The following is a 17,261-nucleotide window of genomic DNA, read 5'->3' as shown; positions in this document are numbered from 1 at the left end:
GCCTTGGAGTTTGTAGAGTCTGTACAACTGAGTCAACTGGATGTCTTAAATTAATGGCTCTTTGGCTCAGAAGTAACAACAGTCACAACCAATGCAAATTCTGTTCCGTCCTTGACTTTGGATATTACTGTCTCAGACAAAATGAAGCATTTTTGGGCTGGTAGTAATGTATTTGAAGAGTTTTAAAAAAAAAATGACAATAGTGTAACAGTATGTGAAAGGCACAATGTTGACTCCATATTTAATATCCCCCCAAATTAACTTGATTGTCATGAACAGTATTAAGGTATTGAATAGTTTAAAAGCAGAAATGCTGAATTGATATTAGCCAATACTTTTTTAAAACCACATTGCCATAGCAGTGTCAGTTATAAGATTAAAAAAAATAATTATGGTACTTTCATATTTTGGCCTTTCAGTAAAAAACACTTGGCTGGTTACACCACAGCATGATTGTAGGTAGCAGTCAAGTAGAATATAAAAACAGTGCTCATGCGGTCCCAGTGTATCGATTTCACATTCCTCATGTCAGGCTATAGAGTGGCATCTATGCTGCAGTGATGATGCCAAATTCTGTTAGCAGAGCTACAATGAGGAAAACCGCGTAGAAGACGAGGAGGAAAATGCTGTAAGGCCGACCTAGGTGGAAGCGGCTCAGTGGGACGATGATAAAAGACAGAACCAAAGACAAGCCCAGAGAACCTGCCAGGATCCATGTCAGCAGTCCCTCCGGTTCCAGCTGAGGAAATCAGTTGTTGAAAAAAAAGACATGCATTGATCAGGCACAACACTGACAATAACAAGAGTTGGATCAAATATTCTGCCATTACAAAAGTACTCCTAAATTTGCTGAAAACACTATGTGCATGTAGATTACGTGTTTTGTGTGTGATTTACCTGCACTTCACCGTGGGTTTTGATCATCTGCACCAGACAGCCCAAGCCCACCCCAAATAACATATCTAGTGAAGGCATAGTTAAGGTACAGGTTTTCCCTCCTAATTTGATGATATGGCGTTAAATCTTTAAATCAACCCTAAAAGCTGAAAAAGCGGTTGTGAGCGAGTGAGGGGGAAATAAGGATACTGAAAATGATGCCCCCGAAGCATGCCGATATGGCCATCCTGGGGTATCCCTGTCGTGCGAGGGTGATGTCTGAGAAACAATCTAATAAAAGACAAATATTAAATATTATTTATATAATAATTTCTATTCCATTGGCAGGTAAACACTGCACCACTTTGAGTGGGCTCACCTCCTATGCTGTTGCCCCAGGCCAGGAGAGTCAAGCCCAGCACCGTGTTACTGAGACTGAGCACCACGCCGAGCATGTGCAGAATACTGACCACTTCGGACGCCGCCGCGCTAATCAACACTGCGCTCACCAAGAAGCCCAAGAGAGCAAAGATCTGGCAAAAATAAGAACACAGGTGGTTCAACTTTCACGCTGGATCGGGACAAAAGGCAAGTTGATGCGCAATCTGTGTTTTGTGGCACTTACTGGGTGATATCTCGGGGGACACTCATTAGTGGTGCTGCAGAACACAATGGCACACAGGAAGAGTCCCAAGAGAAGCGTCAGCACCCACAGAGGAAACTGGCCCTCAATCAAGTAATCGCCAACTAGGCGAAAAAAAAAAGCAGGTGCCTTCAAACATGGGAATTTATACAAACGTCTCCCAAAAAGTAAAGCTATTCAAATTGTGAATGAACATTTGTGCATTCAAAAGTTTAGAAACAGTCACGTGATGTTTAAGTAGACAGTGCTTGGAGTTGCAAGTCATTTCCTCTTTGCACTTACAAATTCCAGACTGGAAAGCGAGAACACACATAAGCGGGGCAGTGATCAAATGAAGACAGTTGAGAGGTCGTCTCCAGTTCTTGTCTTCTTTATCGAGATCTACAACGGGGATGCACAGCAGCAGTATGACCTCCACAGGAGTCTGAGAGGTGGACGCCGCCTTTTAATAAAACCTTCACATGCAGTTGGACTGTGCGTGCCTGCGTCTTTGGCGCACCTTCAAAACTTTGAGGACTCTCCACTTCCAGTTTTTCCTCCTCCACTTCCTGTTGTCCACCGGGTTGAGAGAGCTCAGCAAGATCTGGCTGGTGGATTCGGGGTATTGCAGCAGTGGCCTGTACTCAGACTCTGAAATGCAGTAGACACACTGCTAGTGGTTCGCAATTGACATTTGCCCACAGGGGAACCGCTGACTCTATTTAGTTTTCTTTTTGTCATGTTTGTTACTTGTATTTAGTCTACACAAAAACAAGGGTTCATTCCAAGGAGGAAGTGGGAGTAATGTTCAGGCTTGTAGTTTCGTTTTAATCAAGATGTTGCTTTTAGACAGGTCCGCTTTCCCACCATATTCTTGTTGGTCCGATCCGGCTAGCAGACAGGGAACGTCGTCGTCATACGTGTCCGATGACTCAAACCCTGCTGAGGAGGAAACGAACATTAAGCGATTGAATTTGTGTTGCCTTGTGTGTGTGTGCGTGTAACCTTGAACATGAGGAAGGCTGTCGATCCTTGAGTTGCGCAAATGTTTTTGTCGGCTATAGATGTAGGCGCTGATGACCACTGTCAATACATACGCCACGTAGAGGCCCAAGTACCCTACGCACACGAAATGCACACATCAATGTTATGAATGCTGCAAGAAAAACGGAGGGAGTAAAGGTAGGAGGTGAGAATTATGGGAAACTGAGTTTCTGTGTGTACCCAGTGTTTCACCCAGCGTGGTGGTTCCTCTGTACAGGATGATGTAAGTCCAGAACACCGCCACCATGTAGAAGATGACGTCACGCAAGAAAGGACGCGAGGGTACGGCGAAAGGTTTGACCAGCGCCACGCTGCCGGCGACAATCGTGGTGACAAATACACCGGCGCCTGCCGAGAGTGACGGACAAAAGTGGATCAATTGCAGGTTTGTAATATATACTACCAATTTTGCACCCGCCTACCAAATAATGCTCCGACCGCCAGCCCGGCGGTGTGAGGGCGGGAGAACGCCGCTATGGCACTGAAGATGTCTGGAGCTCCGTTTCCAAGAGCCAGGAAAGTCACACCCTCAATGAAAAGATTAGTCAAGGAGTGTATGGGCAAAAGACTTAATACAAGTGATATTGATTCTAAATAGGCATACTGACAAACATTCATGCCCAGGTACATTTGGGAAATATATGCCGTGGTTTAAGCCTGTTGAGACCTTTTATTCACAATGATGTCATGCATTATGCAACTATAGAACTGAACTATCTCATTGTACAGTTTGAAATGGAAGTATTTTTGATTGTGAAATTCAAAGCACAATTGATGTACATGTCTTATTCTCATCATAATAACACACTGTGCCAGTTTTGTTAGGACCGGTCATCCAACTGGAGATGAAGGATACAGCTACGTTGTGGGTGAGATGCAGACTTGTGGAGATGGCTGACAGGTTGGGACAAAAACTGGAGAGAAGCAGAAAAGAATGAATTTATAAAAATGTTTTCTGAACATACAACAGCTCATTTCCCAGTTATGGGCAGTGTAATGATGTAGAAAAGCAGAACAAAGTCCACTTTCAAAATCACACCAGTGAAAAGAAACTAATGACAATTTTATAGTTTCACGTGCGATGTGAGCGAAGCTGTAGTTACACAATGAATAGGTCAATTCACATGTTATATGCTTTACTATAATGAATTAGGGAATAAAAATGATCGTGGCCGTGAAACTTGACAGGACAGACAATAGACTTACTATTTAGATGCAATAAGGCCAAGTATGACGAACATAAAGAACAGCCATATGATCTGTGGAGAATAGGAGGGAAGAAATATCAGATGTGTTCTATTTTCTATTCTGGAATGAAAAAGAAACATGCAATTCCAAATGCTATGTATTGTGTGCAATGTTGAAACAGAGAAAGCCCCATAGTTGTGACAAACATAAGTTCCCCCAGACTTCCTCAAATGGCACACATGGACGGGGGCTTACACAGAGAATGACTGAGAGAGGCGTGAGGTCAGGGGGAAGCAGACAGAAGGCCACTTGAAGATAGTTGACGAAACCATCTTCCATGCTGCAGTCTGGTGTGTTCTTGACGAATGCGCAGCGGTCCGTTGCGTTGATGTTCATCACATGATCGCACTGAACACACAAACACGTCGACTATATATCAGTTTGCATCAATTCCCTATATGCGCTAGTTGTTTATTGCTCACATTAGTTGTGCATGGCTCATGTACATACTATCTAATATTCAATATTATAATCATATATAAGTTGAATATAAGCTGAAGAAAGTGTCATTATGTTCTGGGCAAAATGACAACTACTAACTATTTTGTATTTGACCAGAGTGCAGGATAACGTCTTGCTTTAAAAAAAGAAAAACAACAAAAAACAAAGAGTTTAACAATGTAATGATATATGTATGTGAGAAAAATAATACGTTCACAGGGTTAAATTTACCGTTTTTCTAAAATGTCACTTTTATGCATTGCATTTTATTTTATTGCTGTTTTCTATTTCATACATTGCACAAAGTCCACTTGTATCATCTTCAATTTATGTAATTATGTTTGACCTTATAATGTATTTTAACATCAACTTCTATTTCATCGTGTACCATATTTCTGTACAGCTGATATTATTGTAATATATGTTACTTTTATCATTGTGGAGTTGTACAAAATTTTAAATAGTAAATATTTATAGTACACAGTAATACTGTAAAAAAAAATGGTTTTATTAATATATAAAAATAATGATCATTTTATTATTATTTGCCATAACAAGTACAAATATTTGTACACTGGTAAAAAAGGTGATTTCCCCCCCAGCAGTCGTTATTACTGCCTATGGTCATGTGATCCAAATCTGCTGACATGTTAAACTTGACCTAACGAGAATATACATATTTTCACAAACAACAGCTCAGATTGTGTCCAATAATTTAAAAAAAAAAGGAGGGACACAGTTCATGTTCACTTCTTATCTCACCAACCTCGTCGTTGTTGTTTATCTGAGACATGACAGCCAGTGAGGCATTCAGGGACCCTCCACCTACTGGCACACCTGTCCGAGTCGTGTGGACAGAGAGGTCCGAGGTAGCATCCTGGGACATCAATGTCCCAACCAAGAGATTCAACAGGGTAGACACAGATATCATTTTTTTCATTTGTCTTCTTTATCCAGGTGACACGTCCATTCTGTTGACGACTACAGACTAGACGACGATGGAGGCTGCTGGAGTAATCTGTTTTCCGATCAACCACAACTAAAATGATTGTCGAAAGACATTAAAAAGACAAAGTCGATATTCCGTGCAGGTGCACATTCCAGAGACGTGAAGTATGTTTCTTTGTCCGTCTTTCCAAATGCAACTGGTCAAACGTCCGCAAATTTTCGACAGCTACCTAACGCGACGCTCCGCCCACCACAACACGAACTAGTGTTGGCTCGTGAGTGAACGATTCGTTCAAATAAACGGATTTCTTTCAGTGAACAAGAGTGAACGAATCACTTCCTAAAGTGATTCGTTCTTTTTTCAGTTCATATGACTTCAACCAGTAAGTGTCGGTAATGCACATTGAAGCTGGTGCCACCTCGCCGTAAAACAAAGCGAAGAAGAAAAGACGTAACTTCCCGTTCACGAACGAGTAGTAAATTGCATTTCCCGTTCACCAACGAACGAATCAGTGAGTGATTTGCATTTCCGGTTCATCGCGAGAACGGATCAGTGAGGGAACGAATCCTGACTTTCCCGACTTCCTGTTCAAGATTCAAGAGTTTTTATTCGCGAACGAGTCAATGGGTGAACTGCCTTCCCGTGCATCAACGGATCAGTCAGTGGACATATTGCGTCTCCTGGCGTGAACTATGTAAGCCAGAATGTATTATTTATAATAAACATTTATGTTAAAACTTGTCTGGTGTTTTATTCCTTGTTTTACGTTTTACGTCTCCCTCGTCATCTTCATTTTCTCCATCCTCCGTGTGCGGTCCGGAGGCACATGTTACATTTATGTAAACAATGATGAGCAGATCTGCGTTTGCTCATATCACTACAACTCGGTCATAAATTTGTTATGGAACTCAAACTATATGACAGAATTTTTTTTTTTGACATGGCTGGTCTTTTTGACTAGTTTTTGAGCATCTTTTATGCGTGTTTACTTAATGATCCGAACTAGTGTATGAGAATATTTGTCATTTTTCACATGTCCTGAGTGTTGTTAGTCACGTAAATGTTGAACAGAGGCTGTGATGTGCCAAAGTCAAACTCCTTGTTTGGCACGCTCAAACATGGCGAATAAAAACTCTTGAATCTAGTGTCGTATGCATGATGTGGGAGTGTCTTTTGTGCAAATTGCGAGAAGAGGCGCATTTGTGTGACTTGAATTGAGCTTTCTCGGCTAGCGTACACTACCGCTTCAATGAGCAGCTAGCTCTTCAGGTTGTTACCATTTGGGCTTTCGAGTGAGTAATGTCAACTTTTTCCAAGCTCTCGATTTGCTTTATGTATGAAAATGCGTACATGTAAACAATGACATGAAAGGAGAATATTTGTTAGTCGTTAAGTCAGTGGAAACTCGCTAGCTCGTGAAACAAGAGGTGGAGCGTTAGCTAGCACACCCACAAGTAGCACTCAATCAATCAATCGATAATCAAGGAAAGCGTGACTTGAACATTGTTTTTCTATGTTTTTCCATGTCCAAACTTGAAGACTGGAGGCTCCACGTCGGCTGCTGGTCGTCTATCTGCATATCTCGAAAGGTACCTCCCCATTTTGTTTGCCTCCTGATCTTAAATGTAGAAGGTCGTGTCATATAGGACTTAAAATATTCCAAAATGTCATCAAAGGACATTTTAATTGGTCATTTCCCAAATGAATAATGTCCTGATGATTATTTGGGCCACAGTGAAAAGAAACAAAATAATTGCTCCACAATGGTTAAAGTTACATGTCAATGTAAGAAGTATAGTTTTGAAAAATGTACTTGCATTTGAACTTGAAAAGTATATTTTTGATCACAGTTGGCACACATGAAAAGTAAAGTACTACTTTGTTCTTCTGAAATTAAGACTTCAATCTAAAAAATGTATCAATCTAAAAAAAGAAAAAAATTGTGTTAGTTAGTTGGTAGTGTTATGTGCTTGAGGAGCTGATGTGCAATGTCATCTTGTCATGACACACCAGGGAGAAGGTGAGCACATGAAGCAGCTGACATCTCTCACAAAACCCATGTGCCAGGTACTGCACAATATCATCATCACACTCGTCTGGATGTGTTTTTTCATGACATTGATACAAACCAAGTTAGTCAGAAACATATATTTAACTAACTTGGTTTGCGTCAGTGTCATGGAAAAACTTGTCCAAAAGTGAGTGGTGATGGTACTGTGCAGTACCTGGCACTTAGGTTTTGTCCCAGTGAGAGATGTTTGCACTGTTTGCATGTGCTCACCTTCCCCCTAGTGCCTGCCACGAGAAGTAAGTGACATCGTACCTGGGCTCATCAAGCACTTAAGCTGCTTCCATGCAGGCAGGGCCTTTTCAAACAGCTTTAATATTCAATAAAATGTTCAAGTGGAATGTGAGTCTTTGTGATTTATGAGCAAATTTGCTCATTTGAAGTCTTTCATGCTTGGTGGTCACTGCATTGTCAAAGTACTGTTTGAAGTCTTGAGTTGGCCACTTCCAAAACCTAAGTGTCCACTACTAAGTTTTCAGCCTTAAGGTGAGCGTTACTGCAAGAGAGCCAAGTCTTTGACTGCTTTGACTCATGTGGCGACAGAGAGAAGCAGTCAAATGCTTGGCTCTGTTCAGTGGCTGAAGGCAAACACTCAACTTAAAGGTGAAAAGAACCTTCCAAAACCTAAGTGCCACTTGGCCCGCCTCCTACCCTTACCCAAATTCAGCCTGGCCAATCACGTCTCATCTCAAAATTTGCATAGCCACGCCCACTTTCTGGTAGCCAATCAGAATTCAGCATTTGCGCATCCAACCAATCAGATTGCTTCATTTTAAAGAGACCACGCCCACTAGATATCTAACCAATCACAGATCACCTCATTTGCATATCCACGCCCACTTTTCAACCAATCACAGCCTTTCATTCTTATTGCTCCACCCAGTTTTCGAGCTCTCAGCCAATCATGAAGCAGTATTCCAGCCATGACTCCACCCCCTTCCTCAAAATTTCACCAGGGAAAAAAAAAAAAAACGTAAAAAAAAAAAAATCCAGAAATTTTTTGGGTGGCAAAAAAAAAAAAAAATTTTGTTGGAAAGAAAATTTTTCATTTTGATTTAAAGTTGAAGTTGTGATGTTTGAAAATGAAGAGTTGAAAGTTTGTGTTATTTGTAATAGCTTTATTTCTTTTGCAGAGTAAATGTTCAATCACAACAAAGTAACAAGTGGGATGGCAGTCTGCTCGTTGCCGAGTGGTGAAGTGGTCAGCCAAAGAGAAGAGTGGCCAGCCAGTGGGACAAGTGTTACTCCATGCGTGGACCTGAGACAAAAAGAGATTGGCAAGTAAAAAGCTAAGTCAACGTTTTGTGCAGAAAATGTTTTGGCATGAAACATACCAGTGTGCAAGCAGAGTATTGCAAGCTGCATGACCAGGAAGCTGATGATTCCTTACTGCATGACCCAGGAAGTAGATTTTGTTCCTTGCTGCCTGTCAGAAAATTGGAGAGAAAAAAAATATTTGAACAAAGATAAGATTGTGCAATGAGGAGCATTTAAAGTGCCTCACTTCGCCAAAGTGCTGCTGCTATGCGGCTTTGCTCTGGTCCTCAGCTTCCGCTATGAGCAGGTACTTGATGGTGCTTCACACTGGTCACAAAAAAACAGTCATTCAAATTTTGAAACATGTTTGCTAAAATGTCATTTACTTTCCTTCTCTTACCAGCAGAGGGCTCTTCAGGCAGCATGGACCCAGGTGAACAGAGGCTGAAGACAAACTGGCAGGCTTTTCACTTTCTGGACCAGGATTTGCCACCTCTGCCTGGAAAGAAAACGCAACATTGACACAACGACTCCATTTAAGTTTACTGCTTTTATTTTTAACTGTAGACTGGAAGCAGCCGGTCGCTGGTGCACAGGCAGAGTTCCTGAAATGTTGTAAAGACTCTCCAGGGTGGACACCTGCACACAACACAAACGAGGGAACCATCAAGCTGCCATTTAGTACATTTTATTTGAGCGTCAGCTCTGAAAATGGAGGCAGCCTTAAGGAACCTCTGCATGGCTTTGGAGGGCTGGTTCCTTTGTCCAGCAGGTGGCAGATTTTCCAACTGCATCCTTACTGGAAACTTCTCTGCAGGAAGAGGCAGGCACACAAAAAAACAGGTAAGTGCTTTTAAACAATGCCAAGTTTGTAGCAAGTTGTCACCTGTCAGCACGTTGGACAGGAGGTTGATGATGCCACAGGTTCAAAACTTTGTAGATCTTCACCAGTAGATCCATGCTGCAGAAACTAGGTCCTTTGGCCCCACCTGGTGGACAAAAGGAGGAACATGGTGAAATGTTTGACGTGTCAAACATTTGAACATGTGCATGTTTCATCAGTGAGGAATGGAGGGGAGCGCCGGGCGTCTCTCCAACCACAGCTTGCTGGTCTGAAAGACACGGTAACGTTACAACCATTCTACTTTAAAATTTTCAGCCTAACAAGTAAATTGGGCCCGGTAACGTGTTGAGCAAGAGTAGACCTACCTGCAAGTGTCTAATGAAGCCATGCGAGGACTGCAAGTCGGCCATCTTGGACCCTGCGGACAAAAGAAAAAAGGCTTGATTTAGTCAATTTGATAAAAATATTTTTGCCATTTTGCAGTCAATCTGCTCCCTCTGTTCCAGATGCAGGCCTGTGGACAGAAATGAGAAGACAATTAGAAGCAGTCGATTGAAAGAGTTACCTTTTAAACTCATAGAAAGTCAGTCGGCCGTGTCGGGCTCGTTTTGAAGATTCGCACCTGCAGACAGAAAGTAGAAAATTAACACGAATGCATCGAAATATTTTAGTCATTCATTCTCTGGTGGATTTATGCAAACGCTGCTTTGTCTACTTACCTTCGGCCAAACGGCGCTGTCGTCCAGACGTTGCTAAATGTTGGTGCAAAAATTGTGTTAGTCATCTTTCCACACGGTGCGTGCGTGCTTGAGTTTTTAAAATGTAGATCTACTTACCGTTAAATGCTTCAATTGTTTCGTTGCACGCCAAAAAAATGCGTTTTGGTGGTCGTTGAAGATGTTAACTGCTAACGCTAGCTTCTGCAAACTTTTTAGCTTGCATGCTTGCAAGATGGAAGCACGCCCAAAGTGCAAGTTGACGCTGAAAGAGAGCAAAAGCAGTTAGTTTGAAAAGGTTAACAAAAGTTGAACACTCACCTTGTCACTTTGAAACGCTGTTGTGGAAAAGAGGGCAGACGGCGCAGCAGGTGGACCAGAGCAACGTGGCGCTCGCTGTCAGAGGTGAGTGAACGAATGAGCGTCGCGTTCTTGACGCCTTTTATAGTCTTTTTTTGATGACGTCATTAAAAGGCGGGGAGGAAAAAAAATCAATCACAGGCACTCAGTACACTGGGAGAAAGAACACTATGTGGAGCCTTTGGGGATACTGGCCTCGAACCAGCACTGCAAACTTTGGAGTCAATGGTATTATCCCCTCGACCATTGTCCGTTGATCATCGGTCAAAGACTTTTTTGTATTATCCCAAATCATGAAGTTATCTTCAGGAAAGGTTCAGAGTAACATTCAAGTTCAATCACTTGACTGTCTATCGAAGAGCTCGAATGGCCGAATGGTTGTAGTTTTTCCCTTCAGTTTGGGAGAGGCGAGTTCGAATCTTATGTGTTGCTCTATTTAATTTGCAAAAGCTGCAAAGAGCAAGTCTCGAACCCGAGACTGCTGGATACCAACCGAAGTCATAAACCATTCAGCCATTTTGGCGATGGGATTTTCTGAGTTTTCTTATGTATTCATGGTATATGTTTCACGAAATAGATAAAAATACTAAATCACAATTGTTTTGCAGAACACTCAATGGTGTAGTGCGTAAAGCTTTTGCCTTATGTTCGGGAGAACCGAGTTCGAGTCTCACACTATTCGAACTTTAGCTCAAAGTCTGCTTCGTGTGGGGCTCGAACCATAGTCTCCGGAACACCGGGTAAAGTTAAAAACCATTCTGCCATTTTGCCAGCGAAACTCGCCCTTTTTTTTGGATAGTGTACAGTAAAAGTCAAATTGCTTAAGCTGAAAAATGCTTAATTACCAATGCTTGACAGAACATTCAATAGCGTAGTGACCAAACCTTTTGCCTTATGAGCGGGAGAACCGAGTTCGAGCCTTACACTGTGCAAACTTTAGCTTAAAGTCTGCTTCGTGTGAGGCTCGAACCATGATCTCCCGAACACCGGGTAAAGGTATAAACCATTTTACTATGTTGCCGGGGAACTTCGCCCTTGTTTTTTTAGGTAGTGTATTGTACTTAGAGGACGTCTGGTCATGAAAAGAGAAAATTGACATGTTCATTTTACGCTGGGTTCCATACAAATGAATGGGGGCACTGCCATCTTGCGGTAACTTGGTGTCATTACATGAGCCGCTTCGTAAACGCGAGTCAAAAGCCTGTGTTTAATATCGTACGACGTACGTATTTATTTAATTCTGCTTATGTGATGGTATTTGAAACTAAACAAATGTACAGTAAACTACTCTTATGTTTAAGTTCTAATAACCATATTGTAACTGAACTAAAATGATATTTTCATTAAAGAAGGAGCAATGATGAAATGGAAATGGACATGTTCATTTTACGCTGGGTTACATACAAGTGAATGGGGGCACTGCCATCTTGTGGTAGGCTAGTGTCATTACACGTACCGATGTTGTAAAAAAGAAAAAAAATGGATCAGCGTGTTTCGAGTGAACTGATTCTAAAGATTCAGTTCACCTAAAAGAACTGAAATGCACATCACTAGTGTGTTTACTTCAAAGACGTCTCGTAAAGTTAACGATTCAAGCACAAAAAACACGAAAACGTTCAATGTTTAAGAATTTGTTTAAAGGCATTTATATTCAAAACAGTTCCATTATTTTGTACAAAACTAAATCACGGTTTGAAATAAGCAGTGGAACACCACACTAACATACCAAAACAGAATTGCATTTGTCAAATATTTTATTTTCTGACTGTTGTTTGCACATTTTATATATTTTTTTTATTATAATATTCCCAGGACAAGCGGTGTAGAGAACTGATGGATTGATGGATGGATAATATTCCCACGCTTTAATTATTTTTGAAGGCACCAAGGCTTTTGAACTTTATCATCAACCAACCAAGGTGGTCCAAACTTTACAAACTCCTGAGTGTTTAATTCTCCGCACAAAAACATCTACTTTAAAGGAGACAAAGTGAAATGCCATTATGTTATACTGTATCATTATGTATGGAATATTATTTACCGTAATTGCTTCACAAATAGTGCAGTTAGTTCCATTGGCCGTGCAATTCAAAGTGGATTTCATTTGCTGAATAACTGGCATAGAAAATAAACATCTGATATGGTAAGAATATAAACATTAAAAGGTCAGTATGAATCAGTTTTCGCCCTCCATTGCCTGCTCATACACAAGTGCTGAATCAAGTCCTGGACAGTTGCCATCATAGCATCCTCTCGTCTTATTGCTTGCCACGATGCACAAGTCTTGTTCACACCACCTGATGATGCAATGTAGTACTAAGATTTAAATTCCAGATTGTCAATCACACTTTTTTTTTTTACCTGAGAGCTGCATAGATGTCAGCTGGAGACGATCCTTTCCAACTTGCATGGTCAATAAGAAGGGCACCTATGATTAAGAGGAAAGGTGTGTGGTGTTACTGGATGGCAGTTTAATCTATTCCAATGCAGTGTATGTTTGCATTTATCATCTACCCGCATAGATGCGAGCCAAGCTGTATGCCAAGTCTCTGGCTGCTAGTTCTAGATAGCCTGGCTCTTTGGTGGCTGCCTCCTGGACAAAACCTTTTAGTTCAGAGAGCGCCCCATCCACTGCTCTCACAGCTGGGTCCAGAGAGGACACACTTGAAGCTCCTGCAAGAAGGGACTACACACATGCATACACAGTATCACTCGAACATTCCCGTTTGACGACAATTGGACTTGCTTGAAATGTTCTAAAAAAGCTTTTACTTTGGCATGAGTAAAATAAGCATGAAGAACCATCCCGGAGCTCCGATGAACACAGCGCAGCACGTCCAGGGATAGAACATTTGTTGTGCCTTCCCAAATGCTCAGCACCTAACAAAAAAAAAGCACAAACCGTGTAAAGGTAAAGTTGTTTGAACCATCATGACTTTACCCCCCTAAAAATGCCCCCTCATTAAAATGACAAAACGACAACCTTTCTCAATAAAAGATGTTGTGAAGTAGAATAATCAGATGTTAAAACGATTTCATTTCGTAACAGTGCCACAAGAATAGAAAAGACTGTTGCAATTGTCTTTATGGGAATGTTGACTTACACGAGGGCACATATAAACAACTATTCACACTCACTTAAACCACTCGGGACAATGTAGAGTGTCCAATTGATCCAGTATGCATATTTTTCAAATGTGAGCATGCGGAACCCTGACCCTTTCAATGATGGTAACGTGGAAACCTTTTTGTATCTCAAGGTTGTTTTGTTTATGTAGAAGATAAATACAATGCCAGAAGAAAATCTGGGCCGTTTTTCACCTGTGCATCTCGAAGTAGTCCCGGCAGCCCGGTGTCCTCCATGTAGCCTTGCCCGCCAAAACTCTCCAAACCTTCTGACACCACGGCGACCGTCTGAGATTAAACAAGAGCTCAGAGGGCAGACTTAGTCGGCTAGCCATTCGCTAGTCCAAAGTAGTCGTGCTCGCCTGTTTTCCGGTGTAGAGTTTGACAACAGGTGTGAGGAGACGTAGGAGGTGCGTATCAAACTGGCTGGCGATGCCACTTTCCTCTCGTCCCAAAAGGCGACAGACATCCATCACCAGGAGGAAAGCTCCACGGGTCTCCAACTGCATTTGTCACAGGGATATACATTTAATGAATATAAAAAGTACACACTGATTAGCTACAAGGATTTAGTGAGACAAGAAAAGCAAAGCACAGCTGCCACATCCAAGACGGTGGATGCGCTGACGTATCACAGCATGTGAGAAAAGCATGATGGGAAAGGCTGACTGGAGCTTTTATGCCTCAGTGCCTGCCTGCTTACCTCCATCCTGGCAAGGGTCTGCATGTGAAGCGGGTGCTCTTTAAGAAGCTTTCCGAAAGCAGTGCGGCGGGTGGCATAGTCACGCGCTAACTGGACCACCCTGTGTGCACATAAGTATCATTAATTTGCTAAAAAAAAGAATAAACTTGGACAGGAGGTAATAAAAGTGCTTGAGTTGTGCCTTCTCATTGATGCTGCTGCAGCGATGCTGTTGTGGATCCTGGTTATCGTTAGCATGTTTGCTATGGAAGCCACGCCTCTTCCTTCTTCTGACAGCTGGTAATAAAGAACCGTAAATAAACAATTTCATTTGGTATTCCTCCACAAGTGATCGCGATCCATAATGAGAACTGTATCTAAAAGTGCCCAAAAATCACCCTGTATGCCGGGAGGCCGTCCAGCAGTAACTCGGCTGTGGGCATCTGTCTGGTACCCAGCTTGTCCTTCAGTCTTTGAACCTCAATCCCTCTCAGACAGCCATCATGGTCTCGACTCACCTCTGCGTAGAACAGAGACAAACCTCGGCTGCCCTTGAGGAACACAAACACAGAATTATTAGTGAAACTTTACTCTACACACACGGACAAAAACACACATATAGTTTCGGGAATACCGGTACGGTCGCTCCTGATCTGTCACATACTCTGGCCAGTGTGAGAGTCATGTCTGCGTCAGTGGCAGAGGTGAACCATTTGAAGCCATAAAGTTTATACCAGCCATCACTTTGCGGAACAGCCATTGTTGCTGTGCCACTGGCTGAACACACACAGAGGTGAGTTTTGTATCAAAGTTGTACGAATGCATTATAACAACAACTCACCTACATCTGAGCCTCCTTGTCTTTCTGTCATCCACTGTCCCGATGTCCAGAAATGCTCAGGCTGACGGCTGGTCAGTCGATTGTAGGCTGCTTCTACAGGCCAAGAAATGCCTGTAGACTTCAGATAAACACACATAACTATTACTTTCTTCATTCAGCAAAGGCCCATTATTTGACACATTAAAACATCTCAGCACACCATCAAACAAATGTGACAAAAAGCATAATATACTAGCATAAATAATGATCGTATGCAATGCTGTTGTATGGATGGCAGCAAGTTCTGCCATCTAGTGGAAGAGTATTTAATTGTTCTGATTGGATGATAGAGGCGGATCTGCCACATACAATTGCAATGGAGCACAACAACCTTAAAAAAACCCAAAAAAGATACATTTTCATTATAGCTCTACTAAAGCGAAGATGTTAATCAACCTGAATGACTTTGGCAGCCCCATCAGTCATGGCCAGAGGGCAAGTGTAGAGGCCAGAGGAAGGGGAGAAGATATACAACTTGCACATCTGATAAACCCGGCTGGAACAAAAACACACTTAGATCAACTCAATTTGTCAAAATGATCCACTGGTTATAATAAGCGGGGGCAACCTCCACTCTCCCATTGGCCTCTCATAAGCGATGGCAACCAATCCCTCCTGCGCAGACAGCTCTTTCATGCGTTTCCATGCTGGGGAAGTCAAGATGTGATCCACTCTGCGTCCCCAGGGGTCAAAGTGCACCAACCGCGGAGGAGTAACCTCACACTCTCGGCCCCAGCTGTCCACCTCTGCCGCCACACGATTGCCAAAGGCATGTAAGTCTGAGAACACTGCCTACGAAATAAACATGCAAATTCAGCTAATGGCTAAGTATTACCAACAGTTCTCTGTGTGTTACAGTCATCATGATACTGACCTCTTGAGGAAGGTGTCTCCTCAAGTAACCCCTCAATAAGGCATCCTCCAGAAAAGGGTTCTTGAGTACAGGTCTGTCCTGAAAGAAAGATCCCAGCCTGGCTGCAGAAAAGGGCAGAGGTGCCGCCGTTTCCCAGAGTTGCTCATCCTCAGATGGTCTCGAGCCTGCTTCAGTGCTACTGACACATCTAATGTGGATGGCGGGCCGGGTGACACCATACAGCATCTTCCAGCCACGGCAGCCAGCAGCCTGGGCTGACATGGCTCAGTCTAAAAGGAGGCGGTGGAGACAAAAAATAATATTTTATTCCATTGAGTAGAGGAGTTCAGGCTTGAATGGAAAAGGAACCTTAATCCCACTTGCAAAGCTGACTGGCACACCCAGGATTGGTCGCTGTCAACCACAGGACACATAACTGGCAAACAGTTTTTATTAGACAATTTGGAAAATGTACAATCTACATTTAGCTTTTTTTTTTGCACAGTACTATACCCAGAGAAATCACACATAAGCTTTACAGAAAAAGTTGGCAACGAGATTCGAACATCGAATTTAGAAGTGTGAGGCAGACATGGAAACCAATCTCGTACCATATGCTACCTCTACCAAACTCGTTTATCACTATTAAAAACGTAATGTTGCACATCTACTCGTGTCAACTACCAATTGCTGCTCAATAAAATAACTTTAAAAGTCCACAGTTCGCTGCTGTTAATGTCTGTACAACAAGTCGAATCTGAATCCAAGGTCATGCTTGTCGTATTTCACTTTCAACTTTTTAATGTCGAGTATTAGCCTCTCTGCTGATAGTTAGCCGAGCTTTACGAGCACTCGATGAGCTAACAATTAGACTTCAAGTAACAGTACAAGCTTTAGTATAATTTGTATGAGTTGACGATATTCCTTTATGTTTTATGTGATCTTAAGTCTCGATAGAAGTGTGAAGTCATACGTAAAAGGTACGTTGGTTAGAAGGGCCGAGCTTACCGAGCAATGGAGCAGCTTTGTTTGTTTACCCAACGAAACGTTCGTTTTCAAAATAAGAGCTCCAGCTGTCATCCACTGAGGCCTAAAACATATTTCTGCTCCGAGATAACAGTCGTGATCAACATTAAAATATAGTTGCATAAGACGAAGGATTCATAAAAACCAAGGTGTTACAAAAATAATTAAAACAAAAGATATCACGGTTCTGTTTTACCATAAAATTAACACTACGCCGCTTAAATGAGGGAAATACATTGACTATTTAAAACGTATTGCACATAAGTTAG

General features: G+C 42.1%; 2 protein-coding genes and 1 long non-coding RNA gene across 7 annotated transcripts; 1 reads left to right on the top strand and 2 right to left on the bottom strand.

The window, feature by feature from the left end:
* Positions 1 to 149: 149 nt before the first annotated feature.
* On the bottom strand, positions 150 to 5,455 carry slc8b1 (solute carrier family 8 member B1). 2 transcript variants are annotated; one of them, XM_049763503.2, is made up of 15 exons: positions 4,998 to 5,455; positions 3,986 to 4,138; positions 3,749 to 3,801; positions 3,399 to 3,456; positions 2,965 to 3,070; positions 2,723 to 2,890; positions 2,504 to 2,617; positions 2,366 to 2,440; positions 2,019 to 2,149; positions 1,802 to 1,943; positions 1,502 to 1,623; positions 1,256 to 1,409; positions 1,087 to 1,167; positions 898 to 962; positions 150 to 739 (listed from the first exon to the last, which is right to left on the bottom strand). In XM_049763503.2, the coding sequence occupies exons 1-15, from the start codon at positions 5,169 to 5,171 to the stop codon at positions 548 to 550; spliced, it is 1,788 nt and encodes a 595-aa protein (XP_049619460.1). In that variant the 5' UTR covers positions 5,172 to 5,455; the 3' UTR covers positions 150 to 547. The 2 variants fall into 2 exon arrangements, with proteins under 2 accessions (XP_049619460.1, XP_049619461.1); XM_049763504.2 differs by having other exon boundaries at positions 2,366 to 2,437; positions 4,998 to 5,454.
* Positions 5,456 to 6,382: 927 nt separating this feature from the next.
* Positions 6,383 to 11,457, top strand: LOC125993869 (uncharacterized). Its single transcript, XR_007490413.2, has 3 exons — positions 6,383 to 6,472; positions 6,720 to 6,769; positions 8,382 to 11,457. It is a non-coding gene; the product is annotated as an uncharacterized lncRNA (long non-coding RNA).
* A 704-nt stretch (positions 11,458 to 12,161) lies between these two features.
* LOC125993866 (acyl-CoA dehydrogenase family member 11) lies at positions 12,162 to 17,105 on the bottom strand. 4 transcript variants are annotated; one of them, XM_049762830.2, is made up of 15 exons: positions 16,975 to 17,105; positions 15,988 to 16,256; positions 15,682 to 15,905; positions 15,510 to 15,609; positions 15,075 to 15,192; positions 14,868 to 15,010; positions 14,632 to 14,784; positions 14,436 to 14,530; positions 14,255 to 14,354; positions 13,914 to 14,054; positions 13,747 to 13,839; positions 13,198 to 13,305; positions 12,940 to 13,111; positions 12,787 to 12,853; positions 12,162 to 12,722 (listed from the first exon to the last, which is right to left on the bottom strand). In XM_049762830.2, exons 2-15 carry the CDS (start codon positions 16,246 to 16,248, stop codon positions 12,602 to 12,604), a joined length of 1,896 nt encoding a protein of 631 aa, XP_049618787.1. In that variant the 5' UTR covers positions 16,249 to 16,256; positions 16,975 to 17,105; the 3' UTR covers positions 12,162 to 12,601. The 4 variants fall into 4 exon arrangements, with proteins under 4 accessions (XP_049618787.1, XP_049618789.1, XP_049618790.1 ...); XM_049762832.2 differs by having other exon boundaries at positions 16,951 to 17,029; XM_049762833.2 differs by having other exon boundaries at positions 16,940 to 16,996.
* Between the last annotated feature and the right edge of the window lie 156 nt (positions 17,106 to 17,261).

This window comes from Syngnathus scovelli, chromosome 3, assembly GCF_024217435.2.
Source record: "Syngnathus scovelli strain Florida chromosome 3, RoL_Ssco_1.2, whole genome shotgun sequence".
NCBI classification, from domain to species: domain Eukaryota; kingdom Metazoa; phylum Chordata; class Actinopteri; order Syngnathiformes; family Syngnathidae; genus Syngnathus; species Syngnathus scovelli.
Note: the sequence above shows the minus strand (reverse complement) of the source record. Positions and strands in the feature narration are given on the sequence as shown.